This window comes from Haliaeetus leucocephalus, unplaced genomic scaffold (genome assembly GCF_000737465.1).
Source record: "Haliaeetus leucocephalus isolate CR32 unplaced genomic scaffold, Haliaeetus_leucocephalus-4.0 Scaffold162, whole genome shotgun sequence".
Taxonomy (NCBI): Eukaryota; Metazoa; Chordata; class Aves; order Accipitriformes; family Accipitridae; genus Haliaeetus; species Haliaeetus leucocephalus.
The window spans coordinates 11359279-11380756 of record NW_010972598.1 but is presented as its reverse complement, the minus strand read 5'-3'; the positions used below and the strand labels follow the sequence as shown (position 1 = coordinate 11380756).

General features: G+C 37.8%; 1 protein-coding gene across 1 annotated transcript in view; it reads left to right on the top strand.

The window, feature by feature from the left end:
- UNC5D (unc-5 homolog D (C. elegans)) overlaps positions 1-21478 on the top strand; it is a 168036-nt gene that overhangs the window by 146270 nt on the left and 288 nt on the right. The window contains exons 12-16 of the mRNA XM_010562981.1: positions 8746-8914; positions 10658-10885; positions 13335-13484; positions 17089-17253; positions 19130-19308. Of these exons, the coding sequence (XP_010561283.1) occupies positions 8746-8914; positions 10658-10885; positions 13335-13484; positions 17089-17253; positions 19130-19308 (891 nt within the window). The remainder of the gene's footprint in view (positions 1-8745; positions 8915-10657; positions 10886-13334; positions 13485-17088; positions 17254-19129; positions 19309-21478) is intronic.

Sequence of the window (21478 nt, the reverse complement as noted above, 5' to 3'; positions counted from 1 at the left end):
CCTTTGTGAAAACTTTCATATTCCATCCCCATCTGCTGCCATACGTTTTTGATCATTTTCCATGAAAGATTAAGATATGTAAAAGGAAGGAAGAAAAAAAAACCCCAGCTGTTTTATCTGCAAGGGTTCTGCAGAAATGAATTAAAATAGGTTAATTAAAAACAAGCAGCAAATTTTGCCTACTCTTTTTTTTTTTTGTAGGCAGAAGCAGAGGTAGCAAACCAAACCAAAGATTATCACAGGGAGATTTTTTCTTTCCTTCTTTAAAGTGAAATTCTGTAAAGTGAGACAAAAGCAAACATTAATTTTTTTTCTCCATCAAAATACTGTATTTTTCTTCACATAGTTGAGGCAAGATTGATGTATCTTTCATCCATCTGAACTGAGTGGAATAAACCAGACTTTTCTAGCAGCTCCAGATTGCACTGACATGCAGGGAACCTTCTCTTTTATTGCCCATGGACTTCCATGTTCTGAGGGTGGAAGGAAATGCCAGCAGTTCAGAATTAGTACCCGAGTTGTACGTGTGTATGGAAGATGACAGAAGTACTAAACCACCCTGCAGAACTGCTATACAACAAGCACATGGTCTGTCATGCAGATATCCCTAAAATGTAGACAATTGTCCATCTGAACAGGCACAACGCTTGGATGTGGAGGAAGAGTAAAATAGTGGATTAGAGAAAGAGGATAGATTTTCTTTACTTCATAAGTTGAAGATGTACCACCATTAAAAATGAAGTGGCTCAAGTTATAATTAATTTCTGAATGAAACCTTGTCCACATCATATGGTAGTCAGTGGAATTTAATTTAATACAAGTCCTGTGTTGTTCTTGCAGAGATTTGAACTCACCATAATAGGTACCTTATGCATCTTAAATGTGTCTGAAAGAACAAGGATCATACTGTTCAGATTTAGATTATTTGGGACTAGTGGGTTAGCTGTCACTTCTATTCTAATCTTCATTTAGCTATTGAGGGAAGTTGGTATGAGATATACCTTAAAAGATGCAGAGGAACAGAGATGATATGGGATCTGATAGAGCTATGTTGAATTCACTTTGTAACGGGGGAAAAAAAAAAATAATCCCTGTCTGTGTACTACAGATGCTGTGATGAGATTATCAGCTGGTTTTGCTGTAAATTGATACATTCCTCTGTGGAATGAAAAACTCATTGTATCCTAACCAGAAATCAAAGTCAGGTCTGAAAATTCTTTAGTGTCTCATGTAACTGAACAAATGAGTGATGCAACTGGTAGTCCCTCCAAAAAGACACCAAACCAAAAAGTCTTAGGGACACATATATGGGCTTCCTCCAGGATGCTAGAATTTCCTAAAGAACCAATAAAGGACTACTTACAGAGAAAAATAACTAAGCTCAACCTTCAAACACCATACATGTGCTTTGATGCTGGCAGAAAGTACAGGTTATTGATGTTTGTGAAAGAAACAACAAAGCTATTGATTCTGGCCCAAGCGAGAATGAGTGAAATGTCTCTTGCCTCCTGTCGTGGTTTAACCCCAGCCAGCAACTAAGCACCACGCAGCCACTCTCTCCCCCCCCCCCAGTGGGATGGGGGAGAAAATCGAGAAAGAGAAGCAAAACCCAAGGGTTGAGATAAGAACGGTTTAATAGAACAGAAAAGAAGAAACTAATAATGATAATGATAGCACTAATAAAATGACAACAGCAATAATAAAAGGATTGGAATGTACAAATGATGCGCAGGGCAACTGCTCACCACCCGCCGACCAACACCCAGCTAGTCCCTGAGTGGCGATTCCCCACCCCCCCCCCCCCCAGTTCCTAAACTAGATGGGACATCCCATGGTATGGAATACACCATTGGCCAGTTTGGGTCAGGTGCCCTGGCTGTGTCCTGTGCCAACTTCTTGTGCCCCTCCAGCTTTCTCTCTGGCTGGGCATGAGAAGCTGAAAAATCCTTGACTTTAGACTAAATGCTACTGAGCAACAACTGAAAACATCAGCGTGTGATCAACATTCTTTGCATACTGAACTCAAAACATAGCACTGCACCAGCTACTAGGAAGACAGTTAACTGTATCCCAGCTGAAACTAGGACACCTCCTTGTGTAATTCTGACTTCATACTTAAGCCAGAAAGACTAAGCAGAGCTACGCTGAAACAGAGATCACTATCTGCTGGTTTGTTCCTTGAACCAGAACAGCTCAAGATGCACCACTGAAGTTAGTTACAGGCTTCAGGGAACTACAGCTAGCAAGTGGTTCTGTGCAGTTAGAAATTGTCACTTGGTTAACGGGAGTGGGATGCGTATGTCTTGGCACTGTTGACTGGGAGATCTCCTGGCTAGTTCTATCCAGCCAAGAATCAGCCAGAGCCTGTAGGTAACTTAGATGGAAGGACTCCTCACCCCTAGGCCATTGTTAACATCCCCCCATCCCGAACTGTCCCCACCAAGGAGGCAGGTCAAGTGCGTTCAAGAAAAGCAAAACAATATTTCAGTAGATGTGACAGCAGCTCTGTGCAGATGATAGATAGCACTGAAATACTTTAGGATTCTACTAGAGATTGCATATCCATTCACAACAGCCTAGTCTTGAACCCCATGGGCTCATCATGGAAGAGCTAGCACAAGGGCTAGGGTTTGGCTATTGTCTTTAAAATGCTAGTGCTCCACAACCACCTGCTACCAGCATATGTGCTTAAAGAGGTTTTAGGAGTGAAAAATGAGTAAAAAATACATACTGCAATCCAATTAGATTGTTACGAAGGAGAGAAGTGACTGCCAGCTGTGGCAGAGTAGCTGGTCTTACTGGGGTCTAGAAATAAGATGAGAACAGCTGGAACAAAATCACTAGAAGCACTGACACCTTTTACATAGCATGACACTTCAGCTTTGAGCTTTCCTTTTTATAGAGGGAGCACAATACTCTGGTTAAAAAAAACCATAAAATTGTAAGAAAAGGAGATGTTGGAGAGAGGCAGGCTGAAAAGTGGCAAATTATGATTATTATATGCTGAGCCCCATGAGGAGATAATTTCTGCTAAGTCAGCACACTGAGCACATTGTCTTACCTCCCCAAAATTGCCACTTGCCTGATGCTTTTCAAGTAAAGGGGGGAAACCTTGTCATGTAGTTAAGTAGTTGGGGGAGGTGGGATCTGCTTCTATGTATGGCTTTTACATGTTGTAGTTATGTGCTAATGAAAAAGCAGATGTTCTTGAATGCAGTGAAAGGTTTGATATTCCAGTCAGAAAGAGCTGATAATCCAGTCATCTAATGACAGAACTTACTGACGGGGTCGGGGGACATGAGGCATGGGCAAGTATTTGGGATCCTGGGTTCTGGTCCCAATTACATTACTGATTCACTCTGAAGCAGTAAGCAAATTTGTTGCAGTTCTCATATGCCTTTAATGCATGTAAAGCTCTATAAAATATCCTGTGTGAAAACTGTATCAAAGAGGAAAATGTCAGTCTGCAATTATTCAGATAATACAGTGTCCTTGTTGAATGTGATCTGTATTCCATACTTGATAACAAGGTTAACTGAGCTATAAGGTTAACTGAGCTATAACAGATGGCAGAATCTGCCCTGAAATATTTGTATTTTTCCTGACCGCCGTCTTTTTCTCTTTCCTTTTCTTTTCCTTTCCTTTCTCTCCACTCTGCACACTGCTGTCATTTTAATAGCATGTTTGCAATACCATACCGATTGCAATGTAAGAAAAGATGAGAATAGCCAAAGTGATTCTTAATTAAGATGAACATTTAGTCACCTACAGTATAAACAAATCATTTTTCTTTATGTGAGCCAGTATAAACTGTAAAGAATGGGTCCCTGAATATAAAGAAACCCTCACACTGCATTCTTCCATCAAACATGAAGTTGGGAGTTGTTAAGTATATATTACTGTGTTTGGTTAGTATCATACAAAAACTTCTTACGACTTTGAATTGACTAATATTTGTAAATTGTGAATATGCCTCTATATTCTAAATATTAGAAAAAAGCATAACTGAGATGCAATGACTATGAAAATACTGTAAAATATGGTTTTCAGAGATTCCAACCATACAGTCAAAATAAGAGTGGGGAAGATGAGAGAGTGGAAAAATAGAAGGAGAAAACTGAGAGGACTGAGAAGACCAGGTCTCATGTTACTACTTTTCCCCTGTGTTCTTTGCCTTTTTGATCTGTAGAAATTTAGCATTAATTTGAAGGTTCAATGGTAACTGAACACAGTTGGACGCACTATATAAAAAATGGAATGTATTTCTGATGCGCACCTAACTTCAAGTGTCCAGCACCTATACATAGTATTCACATGATGGAATTTGCATACACAGAATCAAACCAGACAGTCTTGCCCAGACTTAAACATATTTTGTAATTATATAATTTGAAAAATCAAAGCTTTATGAATGTATGCATTTACATGCAATGTGGTATATGAATGTGACAAATAATGTACCTTTATTTTCCAAAGGCAAAATTTTCTCATCTCGCAAAAACAACCCACAGCAATGGAATCCATTTCAGCTGTAAACTGCGGGCTTGATGGGTATATAGTTTAAATATCATGGTGTTCCTTTTTTTAAATTGATTTTTTTAAACCATGAATTTATTTTGCTGCTTTTCCATCACATTCATTTGTATGAGTGTCGGTGCAAAGGGGAGGGGAAAAAACAGTATTACAGTGTCTGTAGCAGTCTGTAAGCAAGTATTTTTGCCATCCAAGGAGTGAACTGCAACGAGAAATCCAGACTCAAGGCACAGATGCGTTCATTACCAGACAGTCTTCACTTCCCAGGTATCACAGTTCATTTAGGAGCCTGTTATGCCGCTAGGTTCTCTGTTGCAGATGCTAATGATAAGCCACTAGGAGAGTAAATATTGAAAGGCAAATATTAAATTATTCTCTGAAATTCATTGTGTCCAGGAAAAAAGGGACACTCAGCATTGTTTCCTCTTCACTTCCTTGCTTCTCTAGTTAACCTTCACAGTGTTCCAACATGGAATTTTAACAGAGCAGTGCTTTGGGATGGAATGCACGCCTTGGTAGCACCACACTTGCAACTCGGGGCCTCTGCACAGCAAAAAGTGATACGAACATCTAGCACTTGTAGCACCATTTGCTGCTTCTTTAGGCTAGGCTGACAGACATACAACCAGCTGCTTTGGCAGCTGACACAAACAGGGCTTTGAGTGGCACTGGACCTTCTCCTTGAGGGACTAGATCCTCCTCATAAAATTTTCTCAGCATTCTGTCTTCAGGTACAAATGCCCCTCTAGCAGCAATTTCTAAACTGAAAATGAAGCTCTCGGTGCAAGAAACCTCTTTACTAGTACATTGTAGAGGGCAGAATATTGTGGGGTGAAATTCCTAACTTTCCTTGCCAGTGTAGTATTTTTAGAAAAAACGTTTTTTTAATTTTTTGCGCAGCAATAGTGACTATTTGTCTGTCTTTTACTGGAAAACTTACAGACCTTTGATTTTGATGGATTTGAGGGGACCAGTCTGGTTACTGATTTGTTTTACCTCGCAACAATGGGAATATTAAATACTCGCATTTGGTAATGTTTCCCTTTCCTGCCTTGCCTAATAAATGGCTCAGAACTGCATGAGAGTCTTAATATCATGTCAGTTATTACACAGAAGACTGTTGTTACTGGCAACAAGTGTAAGAGTTCATCTAATTAACTGATTTCAGTTTATGTGGCATTGAATAATTCCCAGAACTCCCATGTTTGTCCAATATGTTCTATGAGGGGAATGATTCTCTAAAAGCAATTAAATGGTTCCTTTCAGACTAGTTTGTCATTGGTCATTCACATACACCCCTGCTATTTCTCTCTCCATGATGTATGCAGTTGGCAATTATACAGAGTGACCCTGGAAATCTGCCAGTGGCTCTAGCTTGCTTTTTGTTTGGTTGCTTTTTTGGTTTTATTTTTTAATGAGGTAGGAGGGAGGGCGCTTGGTAGGCTACAGTCATCATCTCTCAGTTGTCTTTCACATCAACTTTGCCAGGCTGCTACCAGGACTCTCCCACCACTATTGGTGTTATTTCTTTTTCTGTCTTGTATATTTGTGTTTTGTTTTATTCTTGAGGCTTGAAAAATTTGAGCTATTTCTGATAGGAATCATCACCAGTAGCATAACTAAAACTCTGGATTCATGTCTCCTAAGGGTGTTGTGCTGAAAACAAAATAACCTATATTTTGCTCCCATTACTAAAGATGAATTGTCAAGCTTTGTACTGGAGGTAACTTTAGCAAAATTCCACTGCCACCAGCTCCCCACCCTCCCTGTGTTTTATGCGTTTGTCAGCAGCAGCCACTTGGCAAAGGATGTATGTGTTGGGAGAGAGATAGGATAGAAATTCACCAACCAAGTTAAATAACTAAGGTTTGACTCGCTCTCTGGAAATACACTTTTGTCACCCCCTTCCTGCAGCTGCATCAAAACAGAGATAAGGAAGTAGAACGCATCAGCCTTTGCCGAGGTACAGCAGAGAGGAATCATATGAACTGAATAACTTACTGAAAAATAAATATGTATAAAAGTTGGCTTGAGGGGTTCTAATAATTCTGAGACATTTTTCTTTGTGTTTGTAAGTAACTGGATGATTTCTTAAATTAGCTGGAAAGAGAGGTGATTTGGGGTAACTGCTGGAAGGTTTTATTTTCAAGGAAATCAGCTACCATTTGTAAAGAGTAGCAGTGGTTGGTGTTAAGTGATGGTATTTTGTGCAAAAATAGTGTTTTCCTAGCAGTGCAGGAGATGTGAGAAATTGTTTGTTATTCATACGCGTAAGCAGAAGCAAGTAGTTTTTTGCTTGAATTGTTTGCTTAGAGCAGTCATTCTAATATCAGTTTGACAAATCTCACGTCTCTAAATGCAGTAAGACCGCTGCCATTGCTGAGATGCTTTGCTGCAGCAAGGCCTGCAAGCAGTGTATGCTTTGTGCTCTCTACTCTTCCCTCCCCCTCTTACACACTTGCTGTTTAAGAGGAACATGGCAGCTATAGTAGATGCTGTGTTTGTGCTTTGATATTTTTTTTAGCCTAAGAATCCTACAAACACTTAGAAGCACTGACACTTAGGGAACATTTTTTATTATGACACTTGAAAAAGAAAAAGCAGAGCTGGCCTTTTTTGTTAGCATGTTGTGTCTTTTTTTTTTCACTCCAGTCTTCATCTCACAAATACTTGTACATGTAGTCTTTAGTAAGGGATGTCACTGAAGTTGTTCGAACTTTTCAAGTCTTTAGCAAGAATGGTGTTTTTATAACTGCATTTTCTGAGCACCTACTACTACAGCTATACTGAGAATGCTACCCCCAGGGGATATTAGATAGATAGATGTGCAAAGTCAATTTACAGGATTGGAGTCTGATTGATATAAGTGCAGGGCTACACATAAGTGTGCCTACATGAGAGCTACATTCACTTAAATGTATTATCCAAGTCAGCTTGGGTAACTTAGAATTTAACAGTATAGCCATGAAGTGCTGGGCTCAGCACAGGCAGTATGGGATGGTTTGGCTGTTGCTATGCTGCTATTGCAAACTTCTAAAGGGCAATGTTGTTGCTGTTAGCTTGTGACGTGGCAGTGGAAGTATATCCTAATTTTTAAGCAGGGTTTTTCCCCTTACTTATACCTTGGTTTTATTATTTTATCTTCTTATTTATATCTTTGGTTGAGGTTCTTCCCCTCATTTTTTATCTTGGAAACACCATTTGCTTTAATTTTAAGAGTGAACTACATGTCCAGGAGTTTAGAAGCCAGACATCAGGATCATACAAGCCAGATGGATTACAGTGTAACAAAAAAAATCCCCAAACAAACAAAAACCACACACACACACCCACGCCACTCCAAAAAAAACCACAAACAAAACCAAACCAAAACCAACAGGGCAAGATGTTTCAATTGCTAGTATTAATATCCAAGTGAGTCTCATCCACTTTGTCACTGGCTCTGCACAGGTATTTATTTTAAGAGGTAGGGAAAACACATTTATGTGGGACAGGGTTAAATTCTTGTCAGATACTTCGTTTTTATAACTTAGCAAGCAGTTAGCTAATCAAACATAGGTGATTACATTCAGATTAGATGAATCCCTAGACTTCAATTGTGCTGATGGGGATCTCCATTGACTGTAATGGAGCTCACATGCACATATCTACTTTGCAGAGTTCTAAATTTAAGCAAAGAAGTCCTGTCCCTGATGTCTGCTGTAAGTTTCCTAGCTTGTTCATTCTGCAGAAGATAAATGTGTTTTCAAACCAGGGAGATCACGCTCAATCTGGAAAAATTTATGAGACTGTGTTTTTAAAACCGTAATTTGTTTTATCTTCAGTACTGTGAAAATATTGTTGATGACAGTCTTTGAAGGCAGAATTAGATGGTAATACTACCAGCTGGTGCATAAAGCAAGGCTTACTTGCATAGAGTAATTTTAGTGTTGTATTTGATTTAAACAAATTGAAATGTATTTTAAAGACCAGAATCCTAAACTGACCAGCCAATGATTTGAGTAGATGGGGCCTAACAGTTTTTTTTCATCTCCAGCTACTGCTTCTACATGAAAATTAGCACAGTAATTGGCTTGCTTATCCTTTTCTGTAACGGCTGAGTGAGGTACTTAGATTTTAACTAAAATATTTTAAAATTTGCAGTTAAAGTAAATTCTGACTCCTTATTAAAAAGAGCCTGACAGACGTTATTGTCTTGCCCCCCCCCCAAAGCCTACAGCCAGAAGGCACAGATGTTCTTCTAGGACCAGAAGTAACTTGTGGGCCCTCAGACTTGTCTGTCAGCACCCCATTTGCCTTGACGATACCACACTGCGCAGAAGTAAATTCAGAGCACTGGAATATTCACTTGAAAAAAAGGACACAGCAAGGAAAATGGGAGGTAAGTTTAGACTTCTGCTCCCACTTAAAAGATTGTATTAACAATGGAAACATGATTACTCTTATTCATGCAGGCAGAGGTCAAAGATTATGTAAGTGATAGAAACAGGCATCTTAAAGAAACAACAACAACAAAAAAAGATTTTGCATTTTGTTAAGAAGCAGCTAAACTGTTTTCAAATATTTTACCAAGATGTGCAATAAAGGGTCAACTTTATGATCTAGCCCATGTGACATGAGAAAGTATTCATTTTCTCAGATCACTTGATAATAGAGACAGTAGCCATTCATTTTTAAAAACATTGTTTTGATAGATCATAGCTTCCACAAAGACTCATGTGAGAACAGATCACTATATCCATGCAAGAATTCATCATGACATAAAGTTATGGAACTGGTTAAAAGTATAAACTTCAAGTTTAATTTTTTTTTTTTAACCTAGAAGGATCCTCCTGATTTAAAAATCTTGTCTCTTTATATATGTCATTTTAATGGGCATTCAGTGATCACGCTGTGCTCATAACCTCTGAAGGATTAGTGTACATTAAATGAAATATTTTTCTTTTTTAGTTGAACATGCATTTTCTAATCCTGATTTACTGGGGAAATTAAGCTTTGTGCATTCATGACATGGGCATTTGATCATTTGTGTCTGTCCACCTGCATTTTTTAAGCCCACTGGCCATCTTCGACTGAAACTGCTTGGTAGGCAGCACTCAAACTTATTAAACTTTCTGCATCATCTGGGGAGACAGCCTACTAAAAATACACAAAAAGGGACGGCTAAAGCATGAACCAAACTGTTATTCAACATTACAGAAATCCACACAGGATAGACAGGTGCTGAATTTCCCAACTATAAAGTGTTCACTGTACATGTAATTAGAACTGCAGAATCCGGTAACTAGACACAAATCCATAGTCAATCAATCAGATTTTATTGCACTGCTGCTGATGGAACTACTTGGTTCATTGCGTTGTGAGGGGAGAAAAAAACCAGTAGTTAAAACATTCATGGATACCATAAGTCACTCTATCCTTTTCCTCCTCTAAACCACTACTACTACGTTGTTTGTTGCTCTTGTTTAAATCATTTCAAGTTCAGCTTAGTTTTCCTACCTTAGATGCACTCGATACTTAGTCAGCTCTATCACTGTTGGTTAAAAACACCCTGGAATTAATGAGGATTGTAACACCAGACTGTAGACTGCTCAGATACCTCATGTAATGATGCTGTAATGCAGAACTAAGCGTGAAAGGCAAAAGAGTGGGATAGGTAGTTTTTTGATGAAAGTAAATGTTAACTGTAATGGATGTTCTGAAAGGAAGTCAAATACCAACTATTGTTCAAGGTTTGCTTATTGACTTTAATCTTCAAGGTAATTTCTTAACTTGACATTGGGAAAAAAAATTAGCTAGAGAGTCAAGAGCACTTGAAAAAAGATGCTAAAATTGCTTACGCATCATCATGATTATTATATGCTGTACACATTGAATTCTGCACAATATATTGCTATAAATCCTATTGCTGACTCAGGGCTAAATAGCGAGTATTTACTCATATAGGTAGTCTACCTTCTCCCTTTCCCTAAGGTCAACATGAATAAAGAGTGTGCAGACGGGCTCTCAGAAATACTTTACATTCTAGTTGAATAAAAATAAACAAATACTGTCATGATTCCTATTGTCAAGGCCTATTGATTTTATTATTTTAATTTTTTTTAACCTGAGTTTCATTTTGCAGGAAGTGATGTCTGTGGAAGAGGAAACTACTTCTTGCTACTGCCTGTTGGATCCTTATGCCTGTCACATTCTCTTAAACAGCTTTGGAACTTATGCTCTTATTGGAGAACCGATCTCTGACTGTGCCGTTCGACAGCTGAAAGTAGCGGTTTTTGGCTGCCTGTCTTGCAATTCTCTGGATTACAATCTGAGAGTATATTGTATGGATAACACACCTTGTGCATTTCAGGTAAATGGTTTCACTTTGTTATTTTGGTTTTAGTTATTTTTCCATTGAGTACTAAAATTCCTTTATTCCTGGGGACAGTCCCTGGGCAACAGCAACAGTCCAGAACTCGAATGAGAATACTGTGGGGGTTTTTATGCTGCTGCTGCATGACTTGGAGTAAGTAAGTCCCTTAATTTCTCTGCAGTGTTTTCACTTGTGGATTTACACTGCAAGAGCTTTAGGACAGCCAAACTGTCTTTTCATTTTTTGCCAGGCAGATGGAAACCCACTCTGCCCACATTCCAGACTAACCAAAAATCATGTAGCCATGGTTAACACAGCACAAAGCTACAGCTGATAAGCAAAGAGTGTTAGGTTGGGCTCAGTGCCTTGGCTGCTACGTGGCACAGGCAGAGCTTGCTTGCATCTGGAGCTGAGTGCTACTCCACTACAAGTAGAAAATGTAAGTCATTATCATTTGATGTATAGTATTTATCACGCTCGTTACCCTTGCACTGTCATTAGTCAGTTCAGGATTTCCTCTCCTGTTTACAATTTTAGCAAGAAGAAAGAGATTTCCTCACCATCTTTTTAAACAAAAATTAAACTCTGATCGTGCATTTCCCCTTTTAAAAAAGAACCAACACAAAACTATCCCCAAGAGGCTATTAAAATTAGCATGATTTTTCTACATGGTATTCGAAGACAAACCAATGAAATTCCCTGGCTTTTGCAGCCTTAGTAAACTCAGAAGCTTTAACAAAATGGTCTTCTTTTGGGAACTGAAGTGAAGACAGTTGTGACAGATGAATTTTTGCTTCCTTTTCCTATTGTACAGAACAGAAACATGAATCTTAATGAAACACGCACTAATGTCTATGTGCCTCTAATAAAAGCAAAGCCACTGAAAGGATTGTTAAAGACTTACAATAGCTTTGTAATTATACCCTTTATAACACACAATTCGTGGGCTACCAGTATTTTCCTAGATGAGTCTGTCGAAAATTGTTAGAAGAATAATTACCAGTTTTCTGCATTCACAGAAATTAGAACAGGGTGTTTGTACATAATGAGACAACTGTATATTTATGAAATTATACTTCCCTTAAAAGCATGCTGCATCAACTTCATGCTAGTGTAAATATTAAGTGGCGAACATGGAAAGTACAGATTTTTTGGAATAAAGTATTGGAGTTGGGCTTACCCAAGTTTTGTTTGACACTGTTAATCCTTTATGGTGCAGTCCTATGTAAGACACAAAGTTCCTTGATTTTTCACTTTGTTCCTGTGTGAAAACTTACCTTACTTGCCATTCTAACGGATGACTTTGCCCTCTATGCAATTCCTAGTGTGTTGGGAAACTTGGCTCTCAAAATGTAAGAGAACCAAGTCCCTTGTATTTTGTGTTTTGCTGTAGTCCTGCTGACCCTTGTGGAATTAAGGACCATGTGCATTATGAAAGGTGGAGCAGTGTTTATACAACTACGGTACATGTAAAAAAAAATTCCAACACAGGCAGGGAATTTTGAAAATAGTTATGAAATAAGCTATTCCCTTTGCAGTTGAAAATCAAAAACTAAAGTCTCCCTTCTTATTCCTTCTTTCATATAAACCCAGCCATTAGGAGTTAAACTGAATGCCTGTAAATTCGTTTATAATAGAAATCCATTATTATAGTTTCAGAAAGCTCTAGCAGTCATTATATTTTCAGAAGGTCACAATGATTCCAGTAGCTCTTCTAATAATAACTTCACTACTGACAAGCACTAAACCTCTTTGATGCACACAGATTTTTTTATAATTTATGTGGATAAAAAAAGGTAATTTTGAAAGACTGCTTGCTAGCTGATTTTTAAAGACTTCTGCAAGCTCTCCTTCCTCACTAGTAGTATATTTACTGTAACAGTACAGGAATAAACATTGAGTAAGTACAGGCAGGGGTCATTTTTTTACTATTGTGTTTTAAATTCACAGAATTATATAAAAATCTAGGTTGGAACAGACCTCTAGAGGGCTGTAGTGCAAATTCCTGCTCAAAAGTCAGCCCTTCCAAGATTGCTCAGGATCTTGTCCAGTTATTCTGAAAATGTCCAAGAGAGGCGAAATGAAACTGAAGCATTTTGTTTAAAGCGTACCCTTGGTGTGTTTCTTTCAGTGCTCTTTAAAGCCCTAAGACTACTTTCTCACCAAAACTGCTGTCAATTTAATCTGTAGCCGAGTAGACTATTCACCAAGCATGTGTTATGTTGTCTATCTTCCTTTTAGTCTGTTAAGTAAATATCTCACTGAGCTTTGTATGTCAAGTGTCATACTGTCATCTGGCCCATGAGAGAAATACTCCACCGCTGTACCCTGATATGCTGTACGTAAACATAAAGATGTATTTTCACCTTCCATAAAGATGGATTTTCATTAGATTTGGTATTTGTTCCTAATACTGAAAAAATTCTTTCCTCCTCTGCTGTTGCAGGAAGTGGTTTCAGATGAAAAACTCCAAGGAGGACAATTACTGGAGGAACCCAAGCTTTTGCATTTCAAAGGGAATACCTTCAGTCTTCAGATATCTGTCCTTGATATCCCTCCTTTCCTTTGGAGAATTAAACCATTTACTGCATGTCAGGTACTTGTCAATTTTATCTGTTTACATTTGAATTCAGAGGAAGTGAGAATTTTCACTGGTATAGGCATAACCCAGAAAAGACAATGGTCCCTTTTATTTTTGAAGGGTGTGTTTTTAATCTCCGAGTATGCAACAAAAATGCATTGCCTTATGATTTTGCTAGTCTAGCCTCAATGTTTCTTTGTAGTTAAGAATTCAGGGAGGATTATTTCTGCCTGATAATTTCTGCAAAGTTATTTCTTTGGGGCATTACCTCCTTTGCTGATTGTGAGTCCCTGGTGCATGCAAAGTTCTGAGAGTGACTCAGAGGCCTCAAAATACTTTGTGTGCAGTTCAGCACTTTTCTTAATGCTACATACAACTTCTATGAATAAATATATTGCTTATGGTATATTAAACTCAGGTATTTTTGTTCTCTGTTGGCAAGTAATAGTCCAGAGTTCCCAGTCAAAACTGAACTGCAGGGTGCTGTTAAAACAAGACACAATAGCCAATGCAAATTTCTCTGTATTTATCTTCATGCACAGCAAGGACATCACTTTGCTGAATCTAATGCAAGTGGCACAGTCCAAAGTAGCTATTAAATTTATTGCTGCAAGATAAAAACAAAAAATAAAAAGTCAGATGAGGGAGCCATAACCCACAGAAGAATGCTTAAGTGCTGTGCTTGCTTTAAGGCAGGCATAGAACGGCAGACCTGCTGAAGATTTTGATCATAGTAGGCACGTTCCCATTCTCTCAGCAGCCACTCAGGGTTAAAAAGAAGCACGTGCAAAACAACCTCTGCTGACAGAATGGTCTGACACAGTGCTGATACTGAAGCCAAATAAATATTTACATTTTATAATTGAGTATAGTTTGGATGACTTGGACAGGTAATAATTGTTCCTAAGAGAAACTGCAGAACAACCTATACTGGCTTTGTATTTCCCTCTCAGTGAAATGTGTTGTGAAATGTCCCAACTCTCTTGACAGCTGTGATTTGGTTCCAGCCTTTTTATATATAAAAAAAAAAAAAATCTACTTCTTCATGTGGAGTTTCTTCCAGTGTTTACTTGTTTTCTCTCCTGCATACCACACTTTAAAAACAAGCTAGCTGCTCTGGTTGTCAAGAACAACTGGAAGGAGCCTATTGCATAATTGTCATTTGGTCCACCAAATGAAACCATTATCAGATAGTGCAATGAGGCAAGACTTATGTTAATGATTTCTCAGACAAGTAAAGATCCTGCTTCAAGGCTTGAACAGATGAATAAATCATCATGTAAAACTGTGGCATAAAAGTAGTTAATGGCAGGTGGTAGTCAGAATTTCTCCAGACTCTGCTAAGTGCATTTGTTTGTCCTGGCCATCCTGCAGGAGCAGATGCTGAGTGCTTGGCATCCTTCCCACCATGTTCACAAGTAACTAGGGAGAACCCTTAAGAACTGGTTGGGTGTTAGAGCAGGAAGAGGCTGTGACAAGCACATTAAGAAGCCAGACAGGCACCTTTGGGGGTTAAAAGCAGCTGTCCTCCTAGCATCTTGTGTCTCTTTCTTAGATGATCCAGTGTCTGTCTGTAGCTATGAGATGATTTACATTCCCTCTGTCTGCTAGGAACTTAATTACAAAGGGAGAATAAAACTGAAAGCATTTCTGGAATACTTTAAACACTCATCGTTCCACCATGCTTTGCCCTCCTGTATTATGTTTCATATAATTCTTTTCAGCTGAGTGATTCTTCCACTCTGAATGAAAGCAGAGATGATTACTCTGGAAAAATCTAATTACAGTTGCTCCACTTCTAGTATTTTGCTAATGTTTTCTTTATCGCTGTTGGTACCTTGCTATTGCTACCACCTCAGGATCTAAATGCAGAGCTTATCATTATCACTTAGTGCATCGTTACAGATAGGCTGAGACACTCTTAAGAAGCAGTAAACTGCATTATCAGCTATGAGTACAACAATATTCTCCCTAGTTTAGTCTTGACTGTACTTTAAAGTATAGGGTGAGGCTGATCTTTGAAGCTGTACGTTCTCAGATTACCAGTGCATAGCTAATGTCTTCAGGGGCACAGAAAAGATTGCAACCTAAGTCCAGTAAAAATGGCTTATAGGAAGACAAGAATGAAGAAATGCATGTTTTCTGAGCTGTAAGCTCTTAGGTGAGCTTCCATATATATAAATTGATCGTTTAAGTTAAATTCATGGTTTACTTGATTTAAACATCTAATTATGACAAGTGACTAGTTGACAGGTCACTCAGTTATAACTATCAGTATTAAATACTGAAGGAATTACAGCTGCCTACAGGCAGCAAATTTTATGTCCTTGTCTGTCATTTATTAACCCTTTATAAAGCTCTGAAAAATGCAAGCAGAATGCATGCCCAGATTAAATTTTGTATATAGTAACTACTGTATTTTCTTTGAAGGATCAGCTTCACATGCCTTTCAAATAAATTCTAAAATTTAAAAGTAGTGTGTGAAAAAGGGACAGAGTAATCTGAAAATCCATAATCCTCCTCTAGAAAAACTAATGTAAAAATCTTTAAACTAGTTTTCTCGTGTTAGAATAATTGCTCACTGAAGCTGTTTAATGCTGTCCCATAATCATATGGATGAATGCTAAGATATAATAGAATGAAATATTAATATCAGTCTTTTTTCCCTTTTACATTCTTCTCCAGGTTGCCAATTCTACAGTATTTTCCAATATCTTGAAATTAATAGAGAACATGTTTGGTTTAATTGTTTTTACTATTTACAGGCCTTCATGGCCACAGTGTGGAACACTATAGTGGGTTTGTAGCTGATGTTAGTTTAGAATTTAAAAAAAAAAAAAAAAAAAAAAAAAAGGGTTCCAAAAGCGTTAAGAGAGGAGACCAGCAAGAGACCTTTGGTATTTACAAAGTAATCATAAAACAGAAGTTAGTTGCCCCCTATGTACTTCTCCTGTCTATTTCCGTACATTTTTAGGAACTCAAAGCAACCAGAGATGCCAGAAATCTCTGATGATTAATTGCTGCAGTTGTCTATGTAGCATTTGATGAGGGCATTCATCCCATAAACTGTCCCTGGCTGAAGTAGAGGAGTCACTGAAAGTAGTCACAGAATATAACAGGATGAAACTAAGAAGTAAAACTGAGACTGACCAATGATGTGCAGTGGGCTGCACGTGACTACCCAGGCAGGTGGGTGTTTTTAAATTCGGATGGAACATAAATATAGAAAATACGCTGTCATGCTCTATACTGCATTAACTTACAGAGGAAGAACAGTTCTTGATTTGAAGTTCCTTTTTTTGGATTCTGTAGTACAAAGTGATGGCAAGGAGACACAGATTGGAGTAAGAGTGCATCTTTCTCGAGTTTCATTTTAGATGGGAGTCTCTCATCATGTGTGTCAACTGAATGAAATCTAAGCTTTCAGTAAATGTAACATCTCAGTATTTATCAATTGAATTGTCACTTATTAGTTTTGTCCTACTTTGAGTTTGCAGGGATGCTAGTAAAAACGCAATTGCAGAGAAAAATCATGGACTTTTTTCCTATTTTGCGATTGTCACAATTTCTCTCTTTCATGCCTGCTTCCCTGTTCTTGTGGGAAACGTTTCTCTCACAGGAAGTCCCATTCTCTCGTGTGTGGTGCAGCAGCCAGAAGCCGCTGCACTGTGCCTTTTCACTGGAGCGCTACACACCTGCAACTACACAGCTGTCCTGCAAGATCTGCGTCCGACAAGTCAAGGGTCATGAGCAAATCCTACAGATCCAGACATCCATTCTAGAGGTAAAGCGTTCTCTCTCTTTTTTTGTTTTGTTAAGTTGCTGTGTAGTATGTGACATGATCCCTCCCCATTTTTGTCCTTTCTGTCTCTGTTTAGTTTCTTATGCCCTGTTTAAAACTGTTACAAGTATACAAAGCCTTACCAATTCCATTTCCAGCAGAAATCAAAGCACAGAGATTCTAAAACACTAAAAATAATTTATATTTGAGTTGGTGGTAATAGTTTTCTTGCAAAATGTTTTGATAGTTTGCAGAGCACTGAGAGTTGAAAATGGATGGATTGCCTGTATGCTGTTAGGCCACTGACTACTCACTTACTAGAGCATTTTTGTATACACAGAATGTCTTGCAAGGATGGTAGCTTTGCTCACAGGTGAAAGATATCAAACATCTAGTCAAGCAAGCTGGTGATGTGTCCTACAGCAATGAAAACTTCAGATGCTTTTTTTAGATTACTGAACTTCTTTGTTGATCAATCCAGATTAATACCTCTGGATTAAAGATACATGATCACTGCTAAATGCACTATGCAGAGAATGCAGCAACAAAATAAGAAAACCACAAACATCATTCTGTATAAAAACATCCACAGAATACGGCCAAGCATTTTATTGGTTCTTTATTGTTATTTCATAAAAAACTTCTGTCATTCTATATATCTCTCAATAGAGTGTTGCTGCTGCAGGTTTTTTTTCTCCCTCTCTCTCTTTTTTTTTTTTTTTTTTTTTTTTTAAGGGACCTATCTGTCCACAAGTCCCCAGAGCATGTTACAATTTTGTCTTCAAATAGATTTGCTAGCATGGAAGGTTTTCTCATGCCTATCTCAAAAAGTGATTGAAGAGTGAGCATAATTTGACTGTTAAAAAAATATATAAATAACAACTGAATACTTGAATACTGCAATTCCTTGAACTAACCAAGTAGCAGTAGCTTATCTCACATGTGCAGGGTATGAAACTCTACTATTGTTCTGCATATTTAATTTAAACAGTCAGACCATGAGATGTATCTACAGCACCGCTATTACTTTGCATGGATGACTTTTGGGATGTGTCATAAATGTTATATGAAGAGACTATAGCATCATTGTTATTTAATATTTATGCTGCATTGCACTGAAACGAATAACGCATGGAAATGTGACTCTATTACACAAGAGTGGTATAATTTCATAGGAAAAGAATGGACCAGATCTACAAAAGGACCTGGATTCCAAAGACATTTTTAATATGGAAGAACTGAGGTACTTATAGAATTTAGATGTTTTTTTAAAAAAATCACAAATGTGAGACTTATGTGTCCATATTTTAGGCTTAAGCAATTAAAAATTTAGAAACCCATATGCTTTTGTGGCATTCCATCTACCAATCACTGCTCTATTGGACTTCATCTGTAACACAAAAATAAAAAAAAGAGAGGAAACTTGTAGAAGGAAAATGACACTGTTTAAAATGTTTTTATACATAACTGCTTGTGATGTTCTAGAAGTTCCTTCACAAATACCTTTTAGCTATTCAATTTTCTGTTGTCAGTTCTACAGACTGTAGCTGGAATCTCAGTAGGCTCAGGTTTGGTTCTTTCTTTCTCCAAAAGCAGACTTGATACACCAATACAGTACATAGACAGGCTCACTGCAGGTAGATAGATCCCTGCATAACAAGGCAGCAAAAAGAGTACAGAACTGTCTGCACTCACAGCTGTTCTCATTCTGAAGATTCTGTGCAGAAATCCTGTCTCACTTCCCCTTTTCTCAGCAGGAGTGTACCATAGGACTCTTGGTGTTACTCTGTTACTGTGCTAAAGAGAGCCACCTACAGACCCACCACAGACAGAAAGCCTGATGCCCTAACTAACTGCTTTGCTTTTATATTCTGTGTAGAATGAAAGAGAAACCATCACTTTCTTTGCACATGATGACAGCAACTTCCCTGCACAGATGGGTCCAAAAGCATTCAAAATCCCCTACTCCATTAGACAACGAATCTGTGCAACATTTGACACACCCAACGCCAAAGGCAAAGACTGGCAGATGTTAGCACAAAAAAACAGTATTAACAGGTAATGGAAGGCAATTTTGAAAGGTGAACATTTACATATGCAATGGCAATAATTTGATGCTGTTATGGTTTTCTTTGGCTGCTGGTATTAAAGATGTGTGCATAGTAATTTACATACTTAACTCTCAAGGATAAGCTGTAGTTCATACATTCTTTTATATACGACTAGTTGCTGAAAACAGGAACTGCCTTCTCCTCTGAATAAATCAGTGTGCCCTGTCCTATCTGATGTATGTTTGCTTCTGAGGTCAGTTTCTTTGTTCTGGGCTGGACCTTTTCTTTGTACACCCACAAGAGTGGAGTCTTGGTAAAGTACGAGACTAGAAGGACTTCGGAGGTTGCGTGTTCTCTCAAAAAAATCATATGGCCTGTTGCCTTGGCTTCTGTCTACATATTTTCTGTTCCAAAATTAATTAAACATTTTGCAGATTTTTTTTTCCAAGGAAAAGACATATTTAAAAAAGAAAGTCATGCTCTACTGTTAGGAGTAATAATATTATGATTATTAAAACTGAAAGAAGCTGTAAAAACTGATTTACTACTTATTTTGCTTTTTCCACTTGGCTAAATTAAATTGGTGGAGGCAGTTCACTCACAGAAATATTTTCCGATTGTCACGAATGCCATAAATATGTTCCCAAGAGGGTAGAGGGATACTTAAATCAAGCAAAATAACTTTTCATTGACTTGTTGCTTTGCATGGTAATCTCAATAAACCACATCTGAACCAAAGAAAAAAAGTAACTTACAGTCTTGCAGCTGTGAGAGAGTCAGAAAATTCTGCTTTACTTAGCAGTGTTTACGACCTACTGTCAGGCACTTTAATCTCTCCTGGTTTCTGTTCCTTGCGCATAGAGGAAGCTGGAGATTTCTCTTGCTCAGGAAACTGAGACAGTGTACTAAGGAGATTACATTGACTTGTGTAAGACCAAATTTGTGATAACCCTTAAACTTTTGATTCTGTGTTGGAGACACCTGGTAGGGTCTTTGCAATATCTATTATTTTTATAAAATCAAATTCATAGATAGAAAAAGGAAGTTGTTGAGCAGTTTAAACAACCCAAAATGTAGTTATAAAACCAGATGGTAGAGCACAAATACTTGACTTCATATATTTCCACATATCTGCTGTTGTACAGCATAATCCATTAGGGTCCTCGTAATATTTCCCCCATCTATTTCAAAATACAGGCCACTGCCATACTAGTAGTTATGTCTAGTTATTACTAGTAGCAGTCAAGGTATTACTTGACAAGAGTAACAGCCTGGCTTTAGTTCCTCAGTTTAGACAGTAATCTGTTCCTGCAGTGCACTAAAACTATTCATATTGTTGCTACAAAGGACTTCTTCAAAGCTGGAATTGTACTACACATACACAAACTGGTCACTGTATGTTAACCTTTGATCACCAATAGAGATGAATGTCCTGAGGAAAGGTAATTAGCAAAGCTTAAGGGAAAAAAAATGGTATCTGCCTGTTTTTCACTGATGAGTAACAGTCCAAAAATGGTCAGTAGCAAATATTTAATTATGTTGAGTTGGTTTAAAAAAACAAACAATAGCATTCAAGTCCAAATTTCCTTTTCTGTGCTACAGGTTATTCTGCTTCTTCTTGTATTTATATATATCTACCTATATGTAATACAAATGTATAAATAACATTTATGCTTGTGAATGTGAAGTTAATATATTTATTCAGATTATTATGTCCAAAGCCCATAAATAGAAGGAGTTATAGGGTAATGTGCTTAAGATACTCGCTTTGTTTTACCAAATTATTTGCAAATCTCATCCCTGCAAAGTCCTAAACACTACATATAAATAAGATATAAATTTACAAATTAAAAGATGTCATATCTTCACATAATCACAAGCATCAATTTAAGTTATATAATTCCTCTACCTGACACATACTTGCTAAGTTTACTAATGATGCTTTCCAGAACTGACTTCTTTTCTAAATTATACAGGATGGTGCTGCTGGCCAGCATTTATGTACCTCAGAATATGCAAGTCCCTTGTTCATTCTCCTTCTGCTAAACTGAGCAAGTGACATTTGAAGAATAAATGCACCATTGTGTCCCCTCTTCAGGGTTCCCTCCACTCATCTCATCTAGGTCTTGCTGAAGGTTTTTTGTTTTTTAAACGCATCTATAGCACTAGGCACAACA